At 38.9% G+C, this 22,293-nt stretch overlaps 1 protein-coding gene across 1 annotated transcript in view; it reads right to left on the bottom strand.

Moving 5' to 3' along the window:
* Positions 1-22,293, bottom strand: part of LOC139713527 (general transcription factor 3C polypeptide 3-like) — a 41,570-nt gene that overhangs the window by 5,255 nt on the left and 14,022 nt on the right. The window contains exons 12-13 of the mRNA XM_071625254.1: positions 21,654-21,778; positions 20,594-20,681 (exon numbers count right to left, since the gene is read on the bottom strand). Coding sequence (XP_071481355.1) covers positions 20,594-20,681; positions 21,654-21,778 — 213 coding nt within the window. The remainder of the gene's footprint in view (positions 1-20,593; positions 20,682-21,653; positions 21,779-22,293) is intronic.

The following is a 22,293-nucleotide window of genomic DNA, read 5'->3' as shown; positions in this document are numbered from 1 at the left end:
TCATTCAAAAGTCGCGTCCATAACCACCTTCTGCAGATTGTATAGTATATTATTTATTCGGCCCCACTATTTCCTTTTTGTCATTATTCTTCTCTTAAGCTGCTGTTAACCCTTGATTAGGCCATGAGGTTGTCATGTACATGTATATCTTGCACAGCATTGTACGCATGATTTTGATACTTAGTGTCACTCCTTGTGGACTATTGTTCACAATAGCATGTTATCTTATTTTTTTTAAAAAGCTCTTAGAACACAGATTCCTTTTATCTGCAAGGATGTCCAGCTAAGATACTCAGCTTTCCAGATAAAAACACAAAATGATGGTCGGCTGGAAGCTAGAGTCATACCACACTGAAACATCAACCAACCTGCTCTTAAAGGACAAGTCCACCTTCATATACATAAGGATTGAGAGAATGTGGTAATATTAGTAGAACACATCAGTGAAAGTTTGAGGAAAATCAGACAATCCGTTCAAAAATTATGAATTTTTAAAGTATCTGCGCAGTCACTGCTGAATGAGAAGACTACTACACCATATGATGTCACTTGCGTACAACGATATAAGGAAAATAAAAAGAGAATTTCACAAAACTTTACTTTTTGAATAGAGCGCACATTTCTTCGACTTGTTACTGACATATGTTAAGGGTAATATCATTCCCCCTGCCTTCTGAAAGAGAGAAGTTGAGTGTTCTTTTGTTATGCGAGAAAAATGAAAATATGTTGAATTTTCTTTATTCTTTCTTTGTATCGTTGTACACATGTGACATCACAAGCTATGGCAGTCTTGTCATCCAGCCGTGGCTGAGCAGAAACTTTAAAAATTCATAACTTTTGAACGGATTGTCCGACTTGCCTCAAACTCTCACTGATGTGTTCTACTTATATTGCAGCATTCACTCAACCCACATGTCCATGAAGGTGAACTTGTCCTTTAACCTAATGAACAAAAAAGAAAAAGAAAGACAGTCAACAGGGTGAATATCTGACTTAATAACCACAGTGACACTAGCAAATCTTTTGAAAGTTTAAGTTCTAGAACTCTTTGCGAACTTGGCTCGTCCGTTCACACTGGCAGCCAAACTCCTCAAACTTTCAGATCTCGAAATTTGGTGCACGTGCGCAACATAGAAGATAACACGTGCCATCTGACAACTAATGATTGCGACGAAACAATGCACGTACAGGTACATCCCAATGAATGCGTAGTTTGGATGCACTGCAATGGACTGGTCGCGTGACAAACTTTGCGAAGTTTTGGTTGTATGCATCCAGACGGCACAAACTTCGAGAAGACTTGTGGGGGGTTCAGGGAAATATCCCTAGTTTTTAGTGGGAAGTTTCATCAGACATTTTCAAGAAGTTTGCAGTCACATCAGCAAAACTTCGAGAACTTAAACTTTGCGCAGCCTTTGCCAGTGTTACCATGGCGACTGCCACTCCTCACACCTGCATCTGAAAGCTTCAACACCTTACCACAGTAAATCATGTACCCATATTCCTAAAAAGAAACAAAGACTAAGAGAATGTGGATAATTACACAAACAGAATACTTCATGCAGCATGTTTGAAAGTCAATAGGGGGCCATTATCTTCTCATACTTCTCACACTTTTGCTGCCTCTTGTAAGACTTCTTCACTGATCGTGGCATCCTCTATACAGTTCCTTTTTCACATTTGTGTGTCATTTTCTACTGCTTATCACTGCCTACATTAGTCATACCATTACCCTGTAAACAAACTGTGAGAAGACATTTTCAAAACTACCAAATACCCCAACCAGCTTTGTGTTTACACACGGCTCAGGCCATGGTAACACGTCTGGGACGCATGACACGATGTCTCCTCTTGTTCTTGCTTCATTCTTTTTTGTTCCCCCCTCCCACTTCACCTCAACACAACAGCATTTAATGTGTACAGTTTCATTCCGCTGATTTCTATATAGACGTCAACATTGAATGCTTGGCTCTCACAAAGGGAGCGTCGCAGATTAAAAGGAAGTGCCGACAACGAGAAGATTCTATGCAGAGCACAGATTGGGCCAAGGGTGCGACAGACACAGGCTTCTTTATTTGTACAGGCTGCGGAAAGAACACGGGTCATTGGAGAGATGACATACAGTTCAGAGCAAATAACTTAATGATGATGCCCTGTAAAAGCTCGTTGGCAGAAAGTGCTATCTTCCTGTGTCAATCATTAATTCATGGCAACAAACAAAAAAATTAATCCCTTTTATTCTGTCAAAAAAGAGAGATATGCATTGCCTGGAGGCATGCATTCTCTGTAAGTGGCAATTGACAGTGAGCTAGTGTGAGCAGGCGGCACAAAGTTTAAAGGGGAATGAAACTCAAAGGATGGAGTGAATCCAACAAAATTTAATTTCTTGATGAAAAGGACACATTTCCTTGACTTGTTACTGACATAAGTTAAGGGTAATCAATTCCCCCCTCCCTTTCTGAAAGACATGAGTCAAGGGCTCTTTGATTACACAAGAAGAATGAAAATATATTGAATTTTGTGTTTCTATTTTCTTCACATCATTGTCCATGTGTGACGTCACAAAACGTTGCAGTCTTTTCATCACGCAACAGTGGCACCAAAACTGTAAAAATTCATAATTTTCAATTGACTGTCCAAATTTTCTAAAACATCGCTGATGTGTTTTTGCCGCATTCCCTCAATCCACATATTTGAATTTCATCCTGGTCCTTTAAAAGGAAGGTGTGGGAGTCAAGGACACAGCTGTATCACCTGCGTCGGCGGAGACGGCCTCAATTCCCAGAGCTGTCGCTCACGCAGCCGCACCGTCACAATCCCCACTAAAGTCTGGGCTCCGCCTTTCAGCTGCGAGCATCACACACACACACCAGGTGTACAGATGCTACATGCCCCCGGTCCCTTTTGTGGTGATGAAGACAAGTCAACAGGCTTTTCTATGCTACATTGTATGCCCATTATCCTCTTTGACCTCATCCAAATATTTAGAATGTTTTCACACAAACCGCATTGTGGTACTTGTGGTGGTGCCTTGTCATTCTGCAAAAACTTGAAACCCCCAGTTCAATTTGAGGGGGGTGGGGGTGGGGAGAGGGCATGGCCTATTTTTGTTGTTGTTGTTCTCATTTGGGAGTGTGCAGGAAAAAAAAAATCTGCCTTTCATGAAGAAAACAAAATAGGCAGACAAAGAATAGAATGGAGTTAGTTTGGATACCCTGACATGCTTTCATTAGCAGCAGATTTTGCCCCTGGCATCTCGGGTAGGCATGCATATCATTCTACTTCCATTTAGACTTGATAGTGTAGAAATATTAGTCTATGCTGACACACTGTCTACTACCAACAGCCCATGGCTTCTCGCAATTGCTAAAGAACATTGGCTTTGTGCTTGAGCAAATGCTGCTTGAGCAAATGCAGCTTAAACCCACTGAGAATGAGCTGATCTTACTTTAACATGCATTTCCAATAGACATCTGCCAGCGTATACTCAGGACTATTCCTCAACAGGTTAAATGCTTCAAGATTTATCCGACTCCTCTTCAGAAAATATGTTCTGAACAAAATCAAACTAGATTGGACTGTATAGATAAACTGCATTGACAGCACTTGTTGAACTTGTTGAAAGATGAAATGAATGAATTTCTTCATGGAGAAGTTTTTATTGCAACTGATTGACAAAGTGCCCTCCATCCACGTAAATAAGCATGAATTATTCAGTGTTTTAGTACAGGCCATGATGAATGATCATGGAAAAACTCTCATTCAATACCAGGAGATCTCCAGCCAAAAGCAAAAGAGTTAGTCTTTCTGGATGCCACAGTAGCAACAAGTCAAAGGGTCAGTTTCTCTCTAGGCTCATCAATGTAATTTGCCTCTGCCATTATTACAGACGATTATGTCATATATTTTGTGCATTGGGACTTGAAAGAAAATTTCACAATTGGTTGAATTCCAGATCATGAGCTATCATATACATTGACGGAATGGGAGAGGAGTATTATCCCCTTTACAAGAAGAGAGAAGTTGGCAATGTTCCACCTTTAGGGAGATGAAATACTACACATATACATCTATGTAGATGCATTTTATACATGAGGCGATATTTTTCACGAGTTGTTAAGTTTCACGAATACGTGGATCAGCCAACTGGCAAAATTTGCAAAAATAGAAATGCCATGAAATATACAGCATATGTATAGTTTCATTATGTTTTGGCAAGGATTTCCAGCAAAACTATAATAGCAGTTTTATCTCAGGTCTTTGGCCTGTGAGTGATGAACAAAGCATGCAAAATTAGAACCAACCAACAGTAATGCTTCTGCAAAATTGAGTTGTGCAGCTAAATATACAGAGCTGACCATAAAAAATGATTTCATCACTAAATGCTTGCGGGAGGTCACTGGAATATATCAGTAACTTTTATTGTGCTTTTTTGAACCTCCGAATCAAATACGACGACGACGGAACAACTGAATGACCAACATGGAGCTCACAGTACGCACATTTTCTTACAGCTCAAATGTGGAGTGTTTTCCTGTTAAAATGTATAAACTAAGAAAGAAAAAAATATTAAAGGGAACTGGCCTCTGGTCCCTCCAGAGGAATCATCGACAAAGAACTTAATAGCACGAAGAATGATTTACGATCAACTTTAACTTTTGTTTTCACCCACCTGTTCCAACGAAAATCCAGCGGCACTTCTTCGTCAAAGGCATTGGACCATGAAAGGCAGCTAAATATTTTGAATGGCGCATTTTGCTCAGTCAGAGCACAGACAATTTGAGTAGGTGTCACGATTGATACTAACAGAGTAAAATAACAACAAATAATTCATGATGAAAACACAGTCATTGCAGAAGATGTGCCATCTCATAAAATTTGTTTTATGTCACTGAGTAGAATATGACATTATTGTGGTTGGTTACTGTTTAATGTTCCCCTAGATTCCATCTCCCATGCATGACAGCTAATACAGTCACATTTATTACCTCTACCAATACCATTCACATACTAGTGGGCCTCCAACAGAATGATCAACAAAGAACTTAATAGCATGCCGAAAGATTTACAATCGACTTTAACTTTTGTTTTCACCCTCCTGTTCCACCGAATATCCAGCGGCATTTCTTCGTCAAAGGCATTAGACCCTGAGAGGTAGTTAAATATTTTGAATGGTGCATTTTGCCCAGTCAGAGCACAGACAATTTGAGTAGGTGTCACGATTGATACTAACAGAGTCAAATCACAACAAATAATTCATGAAAACATATTCATTATAGAAGATGTGCCATCTGATACTAGGATTTGTTTTATGTCACTGCGTAGAATATGATATTGTGGTTGGTTACTGTTCAATGTTCCCCCTACATTCTGTCCCCCATGCATGACTGCAAATATACATTATTATCTCTACCATTCACAAACTAGTGGGCGCCACTGATTTCCCCCTCTTTTCTCAAAAGTTTCACACTCGAAATATTCTGAAAGAGCCCTGTTGACGATGATGGTGCTGCAAAATCAAGATCTGACAAGGGTTATTTGTCTGTAGCAGGTAAGGTTGAAATGCAATACAGGAAATAAAAGATAAATATATACCCTAAAAGAATTGAGTAGCGTACATCATCACAGACAAAGAACCAGAACAGCTTGATAGTCATATTCTAGTCATTATCATTAGTTGCATTCCCCAAGACAAAATAATGTGACAATGACAGCGATCCACATACCGAGATACTTTGCGCATGTTCAGACAGACAGAAATATCCCACTTTATGGCCGATCGCAATAATTTGTCTACTAAACTGCGCATGTCCGATATCTACCAGAGTGGCAACCCTTGTCCTTGTGTTCATGCGTTGCTCCATCATGCATGTTTGCAATGACGGGATTTAGCAACAAAACAAAACAAATCTCAAGATTTTTGGCTCCAGCATCCACAGACTTGCCGCAATGCCAATTAATACGCAATTTCTCAATTCATTGTGATAATTCCAAACTACTCAAAAGATTTCAAACTGACTCTACACTTATCTGACACTCGCAAGACTTGCGACTGGAAATGGCTCCCAGTGGTGAACTATTAAGTAGCTCATCGGACGATCTCGCCTCATCAGATCATGCCCGACATGTCTGACACGGACCTGATAGTCAACCAACACAAGTCAGATTCATCAGACTGCGATCCGATACACTTCGGTGGGTGGTGGGAAGCTAAAAACTTTGCTTCCAGACGAGTGACCTATGGGAAAAAAATCTCTGTGGAATGGAGGAATTAACTGGAGAATTCTCCTGCCTGGACCCCCAAGCACACTAAAGATTCGGATTGCCCAAACATGAGTGAAGCAAAGTTGGGCTGCAGAAAGCGCAATTTTTGTTCACAAGAAAATACATCTTAAGCGGAAAAACACGGCCAGTATGGGAGAAATTCAAACGAAAGTGGGAAAGTTGGAGACTTTTAAGGCGAGATACATGTATCTCCCTCCGAAAGCGGAAGAGTTCTCTTATCTCATGTGCACTACACAACATTTTTTCATTGATTTCATAAAGGGTGGAACAACAACCAAAAGAAACCAAGTTTGGTCACTAACTGTACCTGCCACTGAACACCAAATGTATCAAGCTGTAGTATTTTCAGTGTTTCCCTGTTTTTTGTGCAGCAACTGCTCCATAATGCTTGCCAATGACTTTGCACTCACAAAAAAAGACAACATTTTGCCTCACATTTCTAGAGGAATGGTGTGCAAGCGTTGTGATGCCCTGGGGCGCGGGGGGGGGGGGGAGCTCCATCATTCACTAATGCACCTGATGCTGAAACACAGAAACACTGCATAAACTAAACACACACATGCACTCACATACAAACACAAACAAATAACACACAGGGAACTTGCCATAGGAGGAAGTTAATTTTCATGTCCCAATTTTGGTCTTGATCAGAATTTAAACGTGGAATTTTTCTCTCTCCAGCGGATGCTGAAACCCGCAGACATCTCAAGGAATGACAACAACAGCAAACAGAATCGTTCAAGAACATGCGGTGAGGTTGCTGAATGAATGTGTATTTACTAAACTTGCATACTGTGTCTAGCCCAAACCCAAGTAGACACCATGGTTTAACAAAGGTCATGACCTGTGGCTATTAATTGGTGACAGTTTCTCTCCATGTTGTTTAAGAATCCCATCAATGTTTGCTTACAGCAGCAAATATATACTGTACTTAGCAACATGATTGAAATTAAATCATATTCTCACATCTCCCACCGAGTCCTTTAAGATCTTCTGTGCAGAAAGAAAAAAAAAATACATGCAGTTCATAAATCTTTGACTTCTATTCAACCTTTCAAGACCAGCAGAGCATCAAAGCCTGCTGGATACATTCAATTATAAATGGAATATGTCCAAAAAAGACATAAAAGAAAATAAATGTACAGCCACTAGAAATGCTTCCGTCCTTTGCATTATAGCCAGCCTCGAGTGTGGCTCAATAGAATCTTACAATGTTTTTATTGCCCTCAAAAATCCCCAATTTTGGAGACAATGATTCAACCTCAATAGCATTTAATGTTTGAGGAAATCCCTGTGGTTAAGCAGTCATTCTCCTAAACTTAAAGTGAAAATGTTGTTCTCAGAACTGTGCATTTTTGCTCTAAAAAATGTATGCATATGCATACAAAATATGTGAAATATTGCTGTTATAACACAATTTCAGCTGGGAAAGGATGGAAATGTGAAATATTAGCCATAAGGGGTTCACTGGAAGCACTACATTTTCAGAGCTTACCCGATCATGGGTGCTAAGTAATTCTTTTTATAATTCATTTTTCATAATCAACAAATCACGCAACAGCAATGTCTACTGATCTTCTGCGCTACAGTGAATTAAACTGTATGTACAGTTGAGTGGAAAATATGTTTGCTAGGGTACAATTAATCATCATGTAACATTCTACCTGCCTACTACAAAAGCAAATGTTTTTATACCACATTCCAAACCACACAAGATCAATGTTACACATGCCAAGCACTTTTTAGAGACCTTGTCTGCATTTTTTAATTTGATTGCAAGCAAATTCTTTCACTGCTAGTCATTCTAAATTCTAACTTAAAAAAAAGACAAAATTCAAAGGCAAAGCATGTTGTATTCTTTTTTTTCTTAACTGAACAAGATTCCCACTACAAAGCTTTGGCAGCAACGGACAAATAAAGAAGCACACAATCCGTCACTGGGAAATTACTCTTCCCTGAAAGGCATAATTTCCCATTTGCAGATGAGACAAAAACCCACATACTTCAAAAGAGTTCTAAAATGTGAGTTAGGGATAGAAACAACCACTGCAAAAGTTTGAATCCCTATAACCATTGTTAAGTATTGTTAGATACTCCAAATATGAACAATAGTTACATTACAAATGTTTCCAGACTAAACCGTCTACAGTTATGGTTTATTGAGAAAAATACTGCTATCTCCTTATATAATCATGTCATGCTTTATTGCAAAGATTTTATATGGTGGAATGTTTTGTGATACAACAGACCTAAACATTTGCATCAATGTGATATCTTGAAAAAAAAAATTGAAATCACTGCTCCCAAAGGTGAACAGGACCTTTAAGAAACCAGGTTAAACTGACTGTGAAAATTTGTGTTCCATGTTTCCTCATCATTCATGCAGCACAAGAGGGAGTAACATGAATGTGAACCTTGGTGAATTTCTTTCATTTTTTAATGTTTTCTCCCTCACAAACAAAAAGATGGAAATGGGACAACAATAGCAGAAGTCACTCCCAATCATAAAGTATTTAAATACACGACAAAGAATCCCATCATATACGACAAAGCATCCTAATGTGTGGGATCCAACTGATATAAAATCTTTCATTCACAACTGACTCCTTTATTCACCCTTTACTCCATTTCTGCTTGTCTTCTTTTTCTTGGCTATACATCAGCCCTTCCTGACGATGATTTTAGAGTCTAGATGTAATTAAGGTTTACTGCCATTGAGCCAGGCATGCCCTGCATTGGAATGACTTCAATAAAGGGGTACGATACCCAAATAGATGTGGATTGAGCGAATGCAGAGCTAAACTAGAAAAGCACTCTGAGAGTGCAGACCTCCGCCAAGCATGCAAATCATTTTCACCACTGATCTTGTTCTTCCATAGAGATTTCCACCCATACGTACTTAAATAGCATTGTGTGCTGAAAGTTGCCAGATTTCCCAATATAGAAGCCTTTGTTACGTCATAAACACTCAGCTGCACGTCGCGCCTCACCCCAGCAGAAACTAGAGCACGCACTTTAGTGCGCGCAGGCAAACCTCAAATGCGCGCAGCCTGAACTCCCAAGTTCATTGACCCTACCTGCCAAAATGTCAAAAATCCTTCATAAATTCCCCCAAAATTCTCAGATCACTACCAAAAGTTAATCGTTTGGTACTTGTGTCATTCTCAACCTTTCCTGCAAGTTTCATCCCAATCCGTTCACTACTTTTTGAGTTATTTTGCACACGGACAAACTAACAAACCAACGGTAACGAAAACATAACCTCCTCCCTTGGCGGAGGTAATGAGTAGAACTCATCAGCAAAGTTTGAGGAATATCTTCCAATCTGTTCAAATGTTATGAATTTTTAAAGTCCTGTTGCCGCTATCACTGGATGAAGAGGCTAAAAGAGTTTGTGGCATCACTCCAGGATAGTGATATACATACATTGGAGAGAATTCAACATATTTTCCTGAGCACTTGACTGACCTCTTAAACCCCCCCCCCAAAAAAAAAAAAAAAAACAAAAACAAAAACAAAAACAAAAACAAAAACAGGTATTTTGGGTACTGTTCGCCTTCATTAAACATGTCTGATTTCACTCATAAGGAATGAAGGGCAAAAGCCAAAGAAAGTCACCAAATATTGATTTCTCGATCAGGGCATCCTTTGATTTGTAGTCTATTCTTGCCCTCTAATGATTTGTCCCATAATTCTATTTCAGAAACCTACAACTGAATCATTAAACCCCCCCCCAAAAAAAAAAACAAAAAAAAAAAGAAAGAAGTTATCATACACTTATTCACATATTTCAGAAAACCAGTTTCTCCGCAATTAACAGGCCATTACTGAAAACAACAGAACAATTCAAAACACCACTGCATAAACATGCTAACAGTGTATCAACAAGTCAAAAAGTCTTTTGATTCTGAAAGATTCAGACCCAAACCGTTTGAAACCTAAGAGGCAGGTGGCGAAAAATTGAACCCCCTCACTGCCCCCCTGTATTAGCTGACATTACTCTTCAATGATATTGAGGAATGCTAATGAGCATAAATGTGGATAGCGAAAACATTTTCATACACCACACAACAAATTTTGAATAGGTTAATAGAGAATGACGATGATCTGTAAGCAAGCGTGGCATAGCATGGAAGAACACTTCATGAGGTGGGTGTGCAGATGATAATAGGATGGATTCTATGAACAGCCACATTTGTTTCTTGTCTCTTTCATTACCTATAGTACCTTTTCTTTTTGTGCAGCTGTGGAGTTTGTTTGTAATGTCCCCCAAGAGGCACAGACAGTCACTGACTATAGAATCCTAAAAACTATTTGTTCTCTTGTCTGGTACCAGTCTGTGATTAGAAAAAGAAAAAAACTATTTAACAAAAACTTGAGAATTTTGATGATATTGGGATTATTTCATAACCTCTGGTCCAAAATATGACAAAGGACTTGGTATTTCAAAACAGAAGCCATGCAAGAAGAGTAGTACTAATAAGGTTTCACAATATTAGCATAAGTCAGAGACAGAAAAGATTGGGCCATGATATAACAGTGTGGTTCAGTAGGTTGAAAGAGGCTGGTGAATAGGGATTGCATATAATGCTATGCAGGACTAAGCAACCAGAGTTCTGAAAGCAGTATAGTGTGGGCAGGATGATATACATGTACAATAGGGTCTCATGCCCACTGCTTGAATACATGATCTGATTTATGAAGACTTTGATATTAGCTGTAAAACAGTTGAATATACTTTCAAATCAGTTTAAGAAAAAAATGAAATCATATTCACATAAGGACCAGACATAACATTACAAATTTGAAATACTAGGCTGAATCATTGCATTTGTACCAAGCAACTTGTAATTGCTACTGAGTATATGATCACTCAATTCTCAAGGTTGGCATTAGAATTAAGATACCATCTTTGATGTTTTGCATTCAGTGCAGATTACATTTAACTGTGGTGATCTAAACGTAATGGGAATATCAAAGGAAATTGCATTTCAATATTCAAAACAAACCCCACCCTGCGTACCCTCTGGCAAAAGGGCAGAAACAGAAATACAACAGCACTGTTGCTCATAAAGAATTCAATGGTTTTCCTTTGAAATGTGACAACAAGTTAATACTTTTAGGTATATGATCTTTTTAACGATCTTATGCCATACATTGGTTGAATGCATGGGGAAGAATACTTGATTCACACACAGTTTTATCACATTTTTGGATCACTATTTGACCCAAAATAAATGATCCCGTCAACATTGCTGATGATCGTAAATCATAGACTGTGGAGCACTGAAAGGGGGCGGAAGAGGGTAGGGAACAGGGGGCAATTTCCAAAATGAAGGCCAGCATACAATCCGTACATCTTTTCACCATACTCTCCAAATACTACAGCTGTTAATGTGGAAATATTCATGGTACATCAAATTTTGTATACATTGTATCTTGTGCTACTTTTGACTAGCGTGAACTCTATACCCGAGAAATTATCTTTCCTGCACATTTTGAACAGGGTGAATCATTTGCCTCCATGGCGCTTCCTTGGTACAAGTAGTGGCGGATTCAGTTGGGGCACACTGCCCCCCCCCCCTTTTATTTTTTTGTTAAAACAAAAGAAATAAAAAGTAAAAAATGGGGGGTGCGTGCACCCTCCTTTTCCAGAATTCCTGGATCCACCCCTGACAAGTGTGTGCGTGTGTGTGCGTGTGTGTGTGTGCGTGTATGTGCCCTAGTACGAGTACTATTAGTAGTATTCATTGGAAATTTAGGGATGTTTGTATACGAAGCAGTATGAAGATCAGTGACTTATCTTTTGCTGAGGTTTCAGCTTTGACGGCAGGATTCTTTCAGATATGATGTGGGGGTATCATTGTGGGAGTAACTTTCCTTTTTGAAATTCATTCAGTCACCGATAAATGAATTTCATGGAGAAAACACATGCGCAAGAAATTTGTTTAATATGTAATTGGAGCATGAAAAATTGGAGAAAACAAATATAAGAACTGATACAGGTCAACCAATCTTAAACCTTAAGCGGCAGACAGATGTATCATTGTGTTCATAAAGTGATGATGAATTAGATAAGCACGTTACGATGAACACTGATAAACAGATTAAGTTTTTATGGGCCATCTATTGTTAAATCTTACCAAAGCAGACTGCTGACATGAAATGAAATAAAAATAAATACAAAAATATGTGAAACAGAGAGTGAGTGTCAACAGCAAGATCACAATCAATATCACAAATATAGTCCAATAATTTGGATCCATCAAATCAGATGAAACGGCCCTCAATTTTTACGATCTATGACCATAATTCTTCCAAAACCAATCAATGTACTAGTGACACACGTATTATGAATACTACTATAATCCTATTGACTCTCCCACAATAGATTTATAGTGCTACCACATGAACTGTTATGGATGATAGTACAGTGCTGTTACAGTACATGAACTACTACTATAACTACTACTACTACTACTACTACTACTACCAATGATCAAATTTAATAGCACTTGCCATCCTTTTTCTTTTCCAGATTTGAAAAGCAATTTACTAAGTCATTTCGCCTCCTTTTGCACAGCAACATAAAGATTTTATTTGAAGTTATAGAAAGTATCAATATTCTGATTTGTACATATTCATCCAACCAGCTAAATTGTATGCATTGCTTGCGAAGTACTGATCACTAAATTTAAATAGGGTGGAAAGAAGACCAGGAATGAACGAAAGAACTAAATGTGTTACGTTTGAATGAAAAATTTCAAGCATCATTTCAAACATCATGGCCCATACCTTGACCATTAAAGCTGCATTCTCATTCCCCTTCTCCAAACAACAGAAGGCAAGTGCAATTTATCAGTGAAATCATGCATGCACCAGGGAATGAAAAACAAAACAAAACAAGACACAAACAACCAAACAAACAAAAATTCCAAAGAATTAATCTGCTGCAAAATTCTTATTGTGGCTGTAATAGGAATCAAAGATGCAGAGTGTTAATCGCTTTGAAATTCCAGACATTCCAAACTGGTTAGGAAATCTTAAAAAAAGAAAGAAAACAAAACAAAACAAAGCAAAACATAGCCACCATTAGTCAATCAGGTATAAACGTAAACAGAAGGAATGACTGGTCATATGACACTGTGTGCATTGTTTGTATATCCGACATCTTTGTATTTTCCAATCTCCATTACATTCTTTCCTTTCAATTGAATTCATTTACAGCGTGTACCTACCTTCCATCACAATTCAAGGAACATTCACTACAATGGGTGTGGGAAGATTAAACACACCTTTTGTAAATCATTACAAGAATTAGATGCACGAGTCAATTTAGGTCATTCTATTCCAATGGATCACAGGCATATCTAAAAAAAAAAAAAAAAAAAACTCAAACAATTCACACATTGCAGGAAGAGGAAGAGAAGACACAGAAATGCTATACAACTGAACAGCAAACTCTATAAACGCCACAAAAGAGCAATAGTGCAAATAAACATCTCCCTTCTTTTCTCTTTGCGTGACCATTTGCATCCATGCTTCAAAGAACCTAGCTCAACGGAAGGTTAATTAGATGGGAGGGGCCTAGGACAAATAGTTGCGCTCCTTTCATGTCAGTGCTGCAAACAGGTTCTACACAGGTATGTATCTTATTGTTCGATTGGCATTGACCTTCATGTGTTTTAGGCTTGCCGCAAGCTATCAAGTTTCCTGACAGATGAAGGGCTTTCACACTCACAAAGAAATTCGTTTGCAAACAAGTTTCTGCCAGATTTGAAGCTAATTTGTAGGTATGTAAGTACCAAAGCAACTGCAAATCACTTTCCTCCCAAACATGATCGTCGAGTCATTTTCAGCCAATCATGGTTCAGTAAGGTTTTCAGCCAATCATGGTTCAGTAAGGTTTTCAAACCTAATTCTTCTTCAATTACTTTCCTTCTACTTCTTCTTCCTACTGTCTGCTGCCTTTTGCTTCTCCTTCTTTTTCTTGATCTTTTTGTTTTCCTTTTCTCATTCTTCCAGGGGCAATCTGCTTCTTTCAATCATAAAGATTCTTGCAGATATCAGCCTTTATTTGTTTGTGTGTTCGTGTGTTTGCTTGTTTGTTTGTTTGTTTGTTTGTTTGTTTGTTTGTTTGTTTGTTTACTTGTTCGACCATTTCTGTCAGGATTTCAATTTGCTCATTATGAGAGAAGTGAAATGAGTTCTTTTACATGCATAGGGTATACCTCTCCTACATGTGGGACTGACTGCTGTAAGTCTCTTCTGTTTAAAGACTTGGCAACAAGGATAAAGTGCCATGCCCGTGGGCAATGCTGTACACTGGCACTGGTTCGTTGGTCCCTGACCAGTAAAAATCACTATCGGACCAGTAACTTTTTCCGGAATGGACAAGTAGAAGATGGAAAAACTGAGTACCTACTGGTCTGACAGACAGGTCTGACCAGTAAAAAAGAAAATGGTTTGTGCAGCCCCGCAATGGGCACTAGACACGTGTCTACTACAGGTGTGGGATTCCAACCACCTCATATGTGAATGGAATCAATAAACCATTCAATCAAAATCAATCCCACAATCTTATTCACATGGTCTTAGACTGCTCAGTGGTATAGTATACCTTGCTCAGTTTTGGACTGTTTGGAACAATTTCTGTGCCTGAAAAGTCAGCTCTCCTAAACATGTGCAGAAACATGTTCACTGGTAAATGTGAAACTTACACGATCATTACCACATTGTCACCACCCTGTCGGCATTTTACTGATCTCAATTATCTCTCAATAGGAAGCGTGCCGGAACCGAGACTGTGAGCGCTGGACACGTATTTGCAATCTTGGAGTATTCATCAAATTATATAAAGAGTATATAAAGAAGAAGGAGTGAGTGGGAGTGAGTACATAAAGCATAGTGCGCTAATGCCGCAACTCCATACAGCAGCCACGTAACTAATCAATCAGTTGTCTTCTTGTGCACACATGGCCTATTTTCAAGGCGACAGCCATTTTTCAATCATATTCATGGCGTAATAAAGAGCTTTCTGAAGGTTAGGCAAAATGATCTAGTCACAATGGAACGATCCAAATCAAAATGGCACTCTCTGTTTGAACAGTGAAGACGGGTCCATCAACACCGTGTGTCAAGCTGGAACAATATGGCACACAGGAAAGAATTGTGAAGAAAAAGCATGCCCGACAACAGGCTATGACAAATAAACCATGGCGTATGCATAAAAAAGATGTGTTCAATCATTACACCAGCAGATAAACAGACCCCTTCACAGTACAGCTAAACTGTCCGCGGAGAAGACTAAAAATATTCATCCTCACTTCACCATACAATGTTATGCTGTTTGGTTGCTCATAAACTTTGAGTGGAAGTTGTCATATCCTGTATTTCCTTTTGCAAAATTCTGTCACATCCCTTGAAATTCAATTGACTATCATCTGTTTTTTGACAGGACAAAACGTCATGTGGAAGTCATGACATGACGTTTATTGTTAGGATAGTTTGGCACTGATGGTATAGAATCCTCCTCCCACATGCTGAAACACTTTATCCCTTTTCTTTTCTACAATTTAACAAAATCCACATGCAACACAATTCTCGCTATCACATACTAATTGAAAAAACTCAAACAGCAGTGGCGCTATTTAATTCTGTATTCATACAAAGAGTTGACAAAGCTATGCCAGCGCACAGCACGAGCTCTATTTGATCATACACAAAAAACAAAGAGCAATATCTCTATCTCGAGACTAAAATAGTTTTGTAGCTTTTCTCAGCGACTGTCACATGCTGGAAACAGAAAAATAAAATGTAAGCTCCGACAATGCATTCCCTCTATTGTGAAGTAATAACATTTTCGTCATGATAAAAGGGGGAAAAATTAGATGTGATTACCGCCATGTACACTCTGCCCATGCCCAGAGCTACCAAGTCTCACGCATTCTGCGTGAGACTCAAGCATTTAGGGGCCGTCTCACGATCTCACCCGTGGCACCCATTTTTCTCACGCACCGCGCGAAATTGGCAACTTGGGCCTATAATAATGAGCATAGCTCAAAAGACTAAAGTGATAGTTGCCATTGAAGGTATATTTTCCTTTTGTCTTTCAAAATAAGTAAAAAATAGTCACTTAAGTACGCACCTGATCGCACCATTGAAAGCTAAAAATTGAAAAAGCTCCCTACCGTGGGAGGCTACAGGGGGAAAAACCCCTCCCACACTCTCGCTCGCGCGCACATTCGCTCGCTGAGATGCCGAGTCATGAAAATCTCATTCATAAAAATTTTGTGAACTTGGCATCCCTGCATGCCTGCTGCACAGTAACTCCAGTGACAGTACCAGAAGTGCACAAGTGAACCCCGAAAGTGTGACCCCGTTTGACCTTTGCGTGTTGAGCACAGGTGGGAAAGATCATCTCATTCATTTGCAAACAGCCAGTGTACAGACCCAACTGCTAGCAACCAAATGTTGACATTTACATGTGATCCACTGAATTCAAATATGCAAACAAATTTGAGATGTTGATCATTTGCTACCAAATTAATGATGTCATTTCTGGAACTTTTCTCTCTGTAAAAAGATAAAATGATATTGTGAATTCTTATTTTCTTCCCAAGCCTTGCATTGTCTGTCAAAACATCTTCAAATGTTTCCACTTTTAATAATAATAGAGGGAGTCTTATAAAGCATTCATTCTACCTAAAAAGGTACTCATGGCGCTGTAGAACAGAGTACATATGTATCACATTACAACAGAGTATTACAGAAGATATAAGAACAATAAACAAACAAACAAACAAACAATATATGTACATATTACCAGGTAAGCAATTGTCAAAGGTAGGTCTTGAGCTTCTTTTAAAAGCATCAATAGAAGGTGTTTGTCGAAGAGCTTTTGGAAGGCTATTCCAAAGTTTTGGGCCCATGTATGAGAAAGCATGATCCCCAACTACGCTTGATTCGAGGTACCTGTAATCTTTGTGAGTTTAATGAATGGAGATTTCTTGGTGGTTGGTGAAGATGAAGAGTATTTTGAAGGTAGGCAGGGGGAAATTTGTGCGATGTACGGCAGACAAGAAGAAGAATTGCATTTCCTCTTATTCAATCTTCACTTTGTCGCCTCAAGAAAACATGAAGAAAACATTGACCTCCATTGTGACACAACAACGGTATGCTGTTGAAAAGCTCACAGCAATTACTCTTCTGCTATTGAGATTTTGCGACCAACACTGGATCATCGATCATCTTTTGGCACTATTTGCTGGAGGTCTCACTCTATCTATGCCTTATTTTTCTTACCTCCTCCTCCCCCCCCCCCCCCATTTGCCTGTTTCTCTCTTCAATGGATATGACTGCCTTTGACAACAATATCAGTCCATGATTGATGATGTGGTTTCAAGTCAGAAAAATTAACATTGGACTTCTGCAGAGAACTAGAGCATTTCTCATGTTCACAACTATTTTATTTTATGGTTTATGGTGAAGTTGGAAGTTCAAAATTGCCATACAGCTGCATAAAAAATTATTTGAATATCAATACATTCATACATACATGTACATACTGTATACATTTCTAACTGAGGCAGCAAATTGGGTGAAGTAAGCCTTGAGAAACAGGATTATCTAGTGTGTGAAAATTTCAAAATTTTCAGAAGACTAAAACAGCGTGTATTAAAAAAAAAAAAAGAAATAAATTTTTAATAAACCACGTGAGAATGGTTTCCTCTATACGCTATGACCTTTCCAACACTTGTATAGTATGACACATCTTCCTCTCAGTGGTACTATAAAACATGATATATTCACGCCATGAAGTTTTCGCGAATTGGAGCTGACGGCCTTTATCGTGGCATGAAATTTTTGCAAATTGCCACTGGCGTTCAATGCATATAGTGTAGACAAATACTTTCGCATGCATTTTAATTTCGCAAATCTTGGCGCGTGCGAAATTCGTGAAATTAAAATGCACACGAACATTCCTCATTTTACAGTAATTGAAATGACTTGCTTTCATGGCATCATGCTGGGCTGGGTCTGCCACCACTCAAGGATAGCTCTGACTTGGTCACAGGACAAGCTTTGCCATTCTCATGACTTCATATTTGACAGGTCAGCGCATCAAACAAATGCAGGTCGACGTAAGCACACATCCACATATCACAGAGACTAAAATTTACAGGACAGCCAAGAGGTAAAATTTTCCCTCATTCTCCTCCTTTTTTCATCATCTTGTGTCTGTAAACATTGGCTTGTAAGTAACCACTTACTTTGGATTATTGTATTCACTTATTTACTTATTTACGGATTGTATTTACATATTTATTTGTATTTGCCACTTACTTTGGATTATTGTATTTTGCCAATTGTATTTTTCACTTTAGATTGAGCATGCCGTTTGTATCATATGGTGAGCAATGGATGATCTTGTTGGATGTGTAAGACTCTTTATGGAAAAACCCTAACTTCATAATATTCAAACTGATGATATGATATTTCATACTCATTCTAGAATTTGGAAGAATGTTATGAACCAGTGCGTCATTTTCAACGACTTAAAAATCCCTCAAAGAAACACTTCAAGGAAGAAAAAGAAGAAAAAGAAAAGAATTTATTCTCTTGGCATGCATGCATAGTAGCAACAATGCAAGGAGGAGTTTATGGTAGAGATACCACGCAGAGGGGCACAGCACCTACATATCATACTGTATACGCCATATATTTCGTGAGTCTAAATTTTCGCAAATCGGGAATTCCCGACGATTTCGCGAGTGGTTAAATTCGTGATCGTGGAGTCCTCTACTGAACGGAGAAGTGTACACGTGTATGTCACATTCACATCAGGATTAGAGTCAATATTTTCGCGTGTCTTTAATTTCGTGAGTAGCACCCGACTCGCGAAATTCACGAAAATAAAAACCTCGCGAAATATTCGGCGTATACAGTAGCTCAGAGTTAAGTAGGAAGTCTAGACAATTTTCATAATTTCACATAACATAGTACATAAATCGACAGCTCCATGTATAGATTTGTAGAATCTACGTGTATTGTGGATCTTGAGCAGAGAAACCAATACTCTGAAGAAAAAAAAAGTCAAACTGACCAAGACGATGACACAGGAAGCTCACATATTTCAGAACTGCAACAATATAATTCCATAACAACACTGCTTGCTTATTAAGTTCACCTGTGTAGAATCTAAGCATACTTTATTATTTTGTTCTGCTTCCTTGAGCCCACACTCATGCATTCTCATGGAAAAGCTGCCAAGTCATCATCCTTGTTCATTGTGATTTGTTATAAATTTTGAAAACATTCTTATTTCTCATCCCAATCACTATAAATTCTGAAACTCTGTACCCAATATAACCAATATTTTATAGTTCTTCAAATGTGAAGGTCTGAAAATTATCCAAAGTTCTCCTTTTAGAGAGGGACTTCACATCTATACAGAGCATAAGGACTGGGTCTCTATCAAAGGCCCTCCTGCTGTAGTGATTGTACAAGGTGCAAGAAGAGGGTCTATGCCACAGACTAGTCAAAGCCATCAGTCAGAGCCAAGACCCAGCAAGGGGGCCTTTGGAAGATCTGCCCGAAAATCTTAACTTTCTGTTTTGAATCACTGAATGTAGCAGCCAGCTTTTGCTGGCAAAAAAAACCCAAACAATTCATTACTATTCGGTAGAGCGGCATCTTGAAGAAGTTTATACAAATTTGTACATGTATGCTTAGAACTAATGACTGATGGACAAATCAAGCCCTTTCATTGGTGGAGATGCTTTTCCTGGATTATTCAGTGACTGCATTACCGGTATGCAAGAGTGGTGCACAGTGTAGTCTTTCTCCTGAGCATGAATAATAAATCTCAACCACACATACCAAAGGCCCTTGTGCTGACACACTCAGCTTTGGGTCTCTAGCACTTCACTCACAATGGCTAGTGCTTTAAAAAAAGACCAAAAAAAAAAAAAAAAAAAAAAAAAAACAGCTTGTGGGACTTTAACAAAGGCTAATGATGAGTACGAACCATTGATCTCCATAAGGAGGTATCTGGATATCTCATTGGTCCATTCGCCCTGTACAGATGAGTGAAGCCGTCATGCCGCCATCTTACCACACACACTCTATGGGGATTTGCAGGCATTTTCTAACAGAGACTTTCAAAAAGATCATTTGATGTTGTGAGCTCCGAACACAGACAATGTATGGGCAACATGCTTGGTAAGATGGTGGCGGGGTTGCTTCGAAGTGACTGGCCAATGAGATATCCAGATAGATCCTTTGTAGATCAGTGGTGTGATCTTACCAACTTGCTGCAGGGCCCTCCCTATGTTGTAGTTGGTCTCCTGGGTGTCTCCTCGCAGTCTTTGGTACTGTCGCAGACAGCTAAAGCCCTGGATTAAATGGAATGCATTGCGAATCATGACATCACAGTCACCCTCATGAATATGCATCTAATAGGAAGATCATTAATGTGCAATGCTGAAGCCCTGGGTCAAATGGAATGCATCATGAATCATGACATCACAGTCACCATCATGAATATGCATTAGGAAGATCACCTATACATAAAGACCCAATTCCCAAATTTGGTATTTAAAAGGCACTGAGTATGAACAAGTGGATGGGACAGCTTGTTTTGAGGTCTTGGTGGAAAATTATATGTACAGTATATCAGTACTAGAATGGCCTGTCCCATGAAAGTAGTATGCATGAGCATGAAATATTGTATATCATGTTGTTGGTATGACTAGACCAGATTACTAATATATGCAAATTTATGGATCTTACTTCTGCCCTGATGTACTGACAAGCTATTAACTTGTAACTTAAAAACACTGCCGAATATTTGGAATCAAGTTTACATACATTTTTGTTGCTACGTTGGGTTAAACATTGGGTAAATTTTAAGATCATCAGGAACTATTGTCAGAAAGGCATGAATAAAACTTGAATATCTTAGTAATCTGGGTCTATCGCAGCATGATCCCAGAAACTAAATAACAGTTATGGAAAATTGCATCTTTGTTAAACACATTTAAGAGCTTATGACTTAAGCAATATCTCATTATGCAATATCTCGCTATCATCATCATTTTCACCTACACGTATTTGAACAACCTCAAATCCTTTCCCTCGAGGGATGCTACCTGCTAAATTTCGTGAAAATGTGCCATGAGGTTTTCAAGAAGACGACAAAAAATTTAAAAAGGTTTATGCATGTTGGACAAGGCACAACGGACGACACACAGAGCAAGATGGATGACAGAGGACACATGACGGACGCCAGACGATGAATCATTACAATTGCTCACTTGGCTCAAGTGAGCTAAAAGGGCAATATCTGCGTGGCATTGCCTTCTCACCTGGGCTATGATGGAATCCTTGTTGAGGGTAAACCTGCGGCTGGCCAGAGCAAAGAGGCAGATTCCAAGGCAGAGCGAGAGGAAAGGGTCCGATGGGTCGTGATGGTATGCTCGGGCATACTCCCCTGTCGAGATATTCAGAGCAAAGTCCACTTGAATTTGTTATGCTATTTGCACTGCCTGATGTAAAACTACGCATCATATTGTATCGCCCATATCGTCGCTGGGGTGACAAGACCTTGTATCTCAAATTTTGGTGAAAATGACTTTTATGGATTAATGTTCAGATAATCAGTTAACCCATAGAACACTATTCCCGAGTATACTTGGGCAGGTGTTTATGGGAAATTGCATTTAACAACATAATCAGCCCATCCTCAATGGGTAAAGTGATGTCCTATCCAAATCCTAGCTGTCTTACCTAAAAAATGAAGCTGCCACAGCATGTCAAAGGAAAGGTTATCCCATTTGATTTTTATAGTGCTTTGGCTGCCATGTTGTTTCGCTCTCCTGAACATTTGACATTTTGCAGATGTGAGGTGTTGTCACCCCAGCGACGATATGTTTGTTTGGGATCGGATAAATGCCTGGATCTTCTGTTCTTGCTGCTGCCCTCAGAAGAGAAAAAAATGTGAGTTCT

Source organism: Diadema antillarum, unplaced genomic scaffold, assembly GCF_040938485.1.
Source record: "Diadema antillarum isolate AM-2024a unplaced genomic scaffold, OU_Dant_1.0 seq00001996_RagTag, whole genome shotgun sequence".
Taxonomy (NCBI): domain Eukaryota; kingdom Metazoa; phylum Echinodermata; class Echinoidea; order Diadematoida; family Diadematidae; genus Diadema; species Diadema antillarum.
The sequence above is the reverse complement of the archived record's forward strand: the minus strand, read 5'-3'. Positions and strand labels throughout refer to the sequence as shown.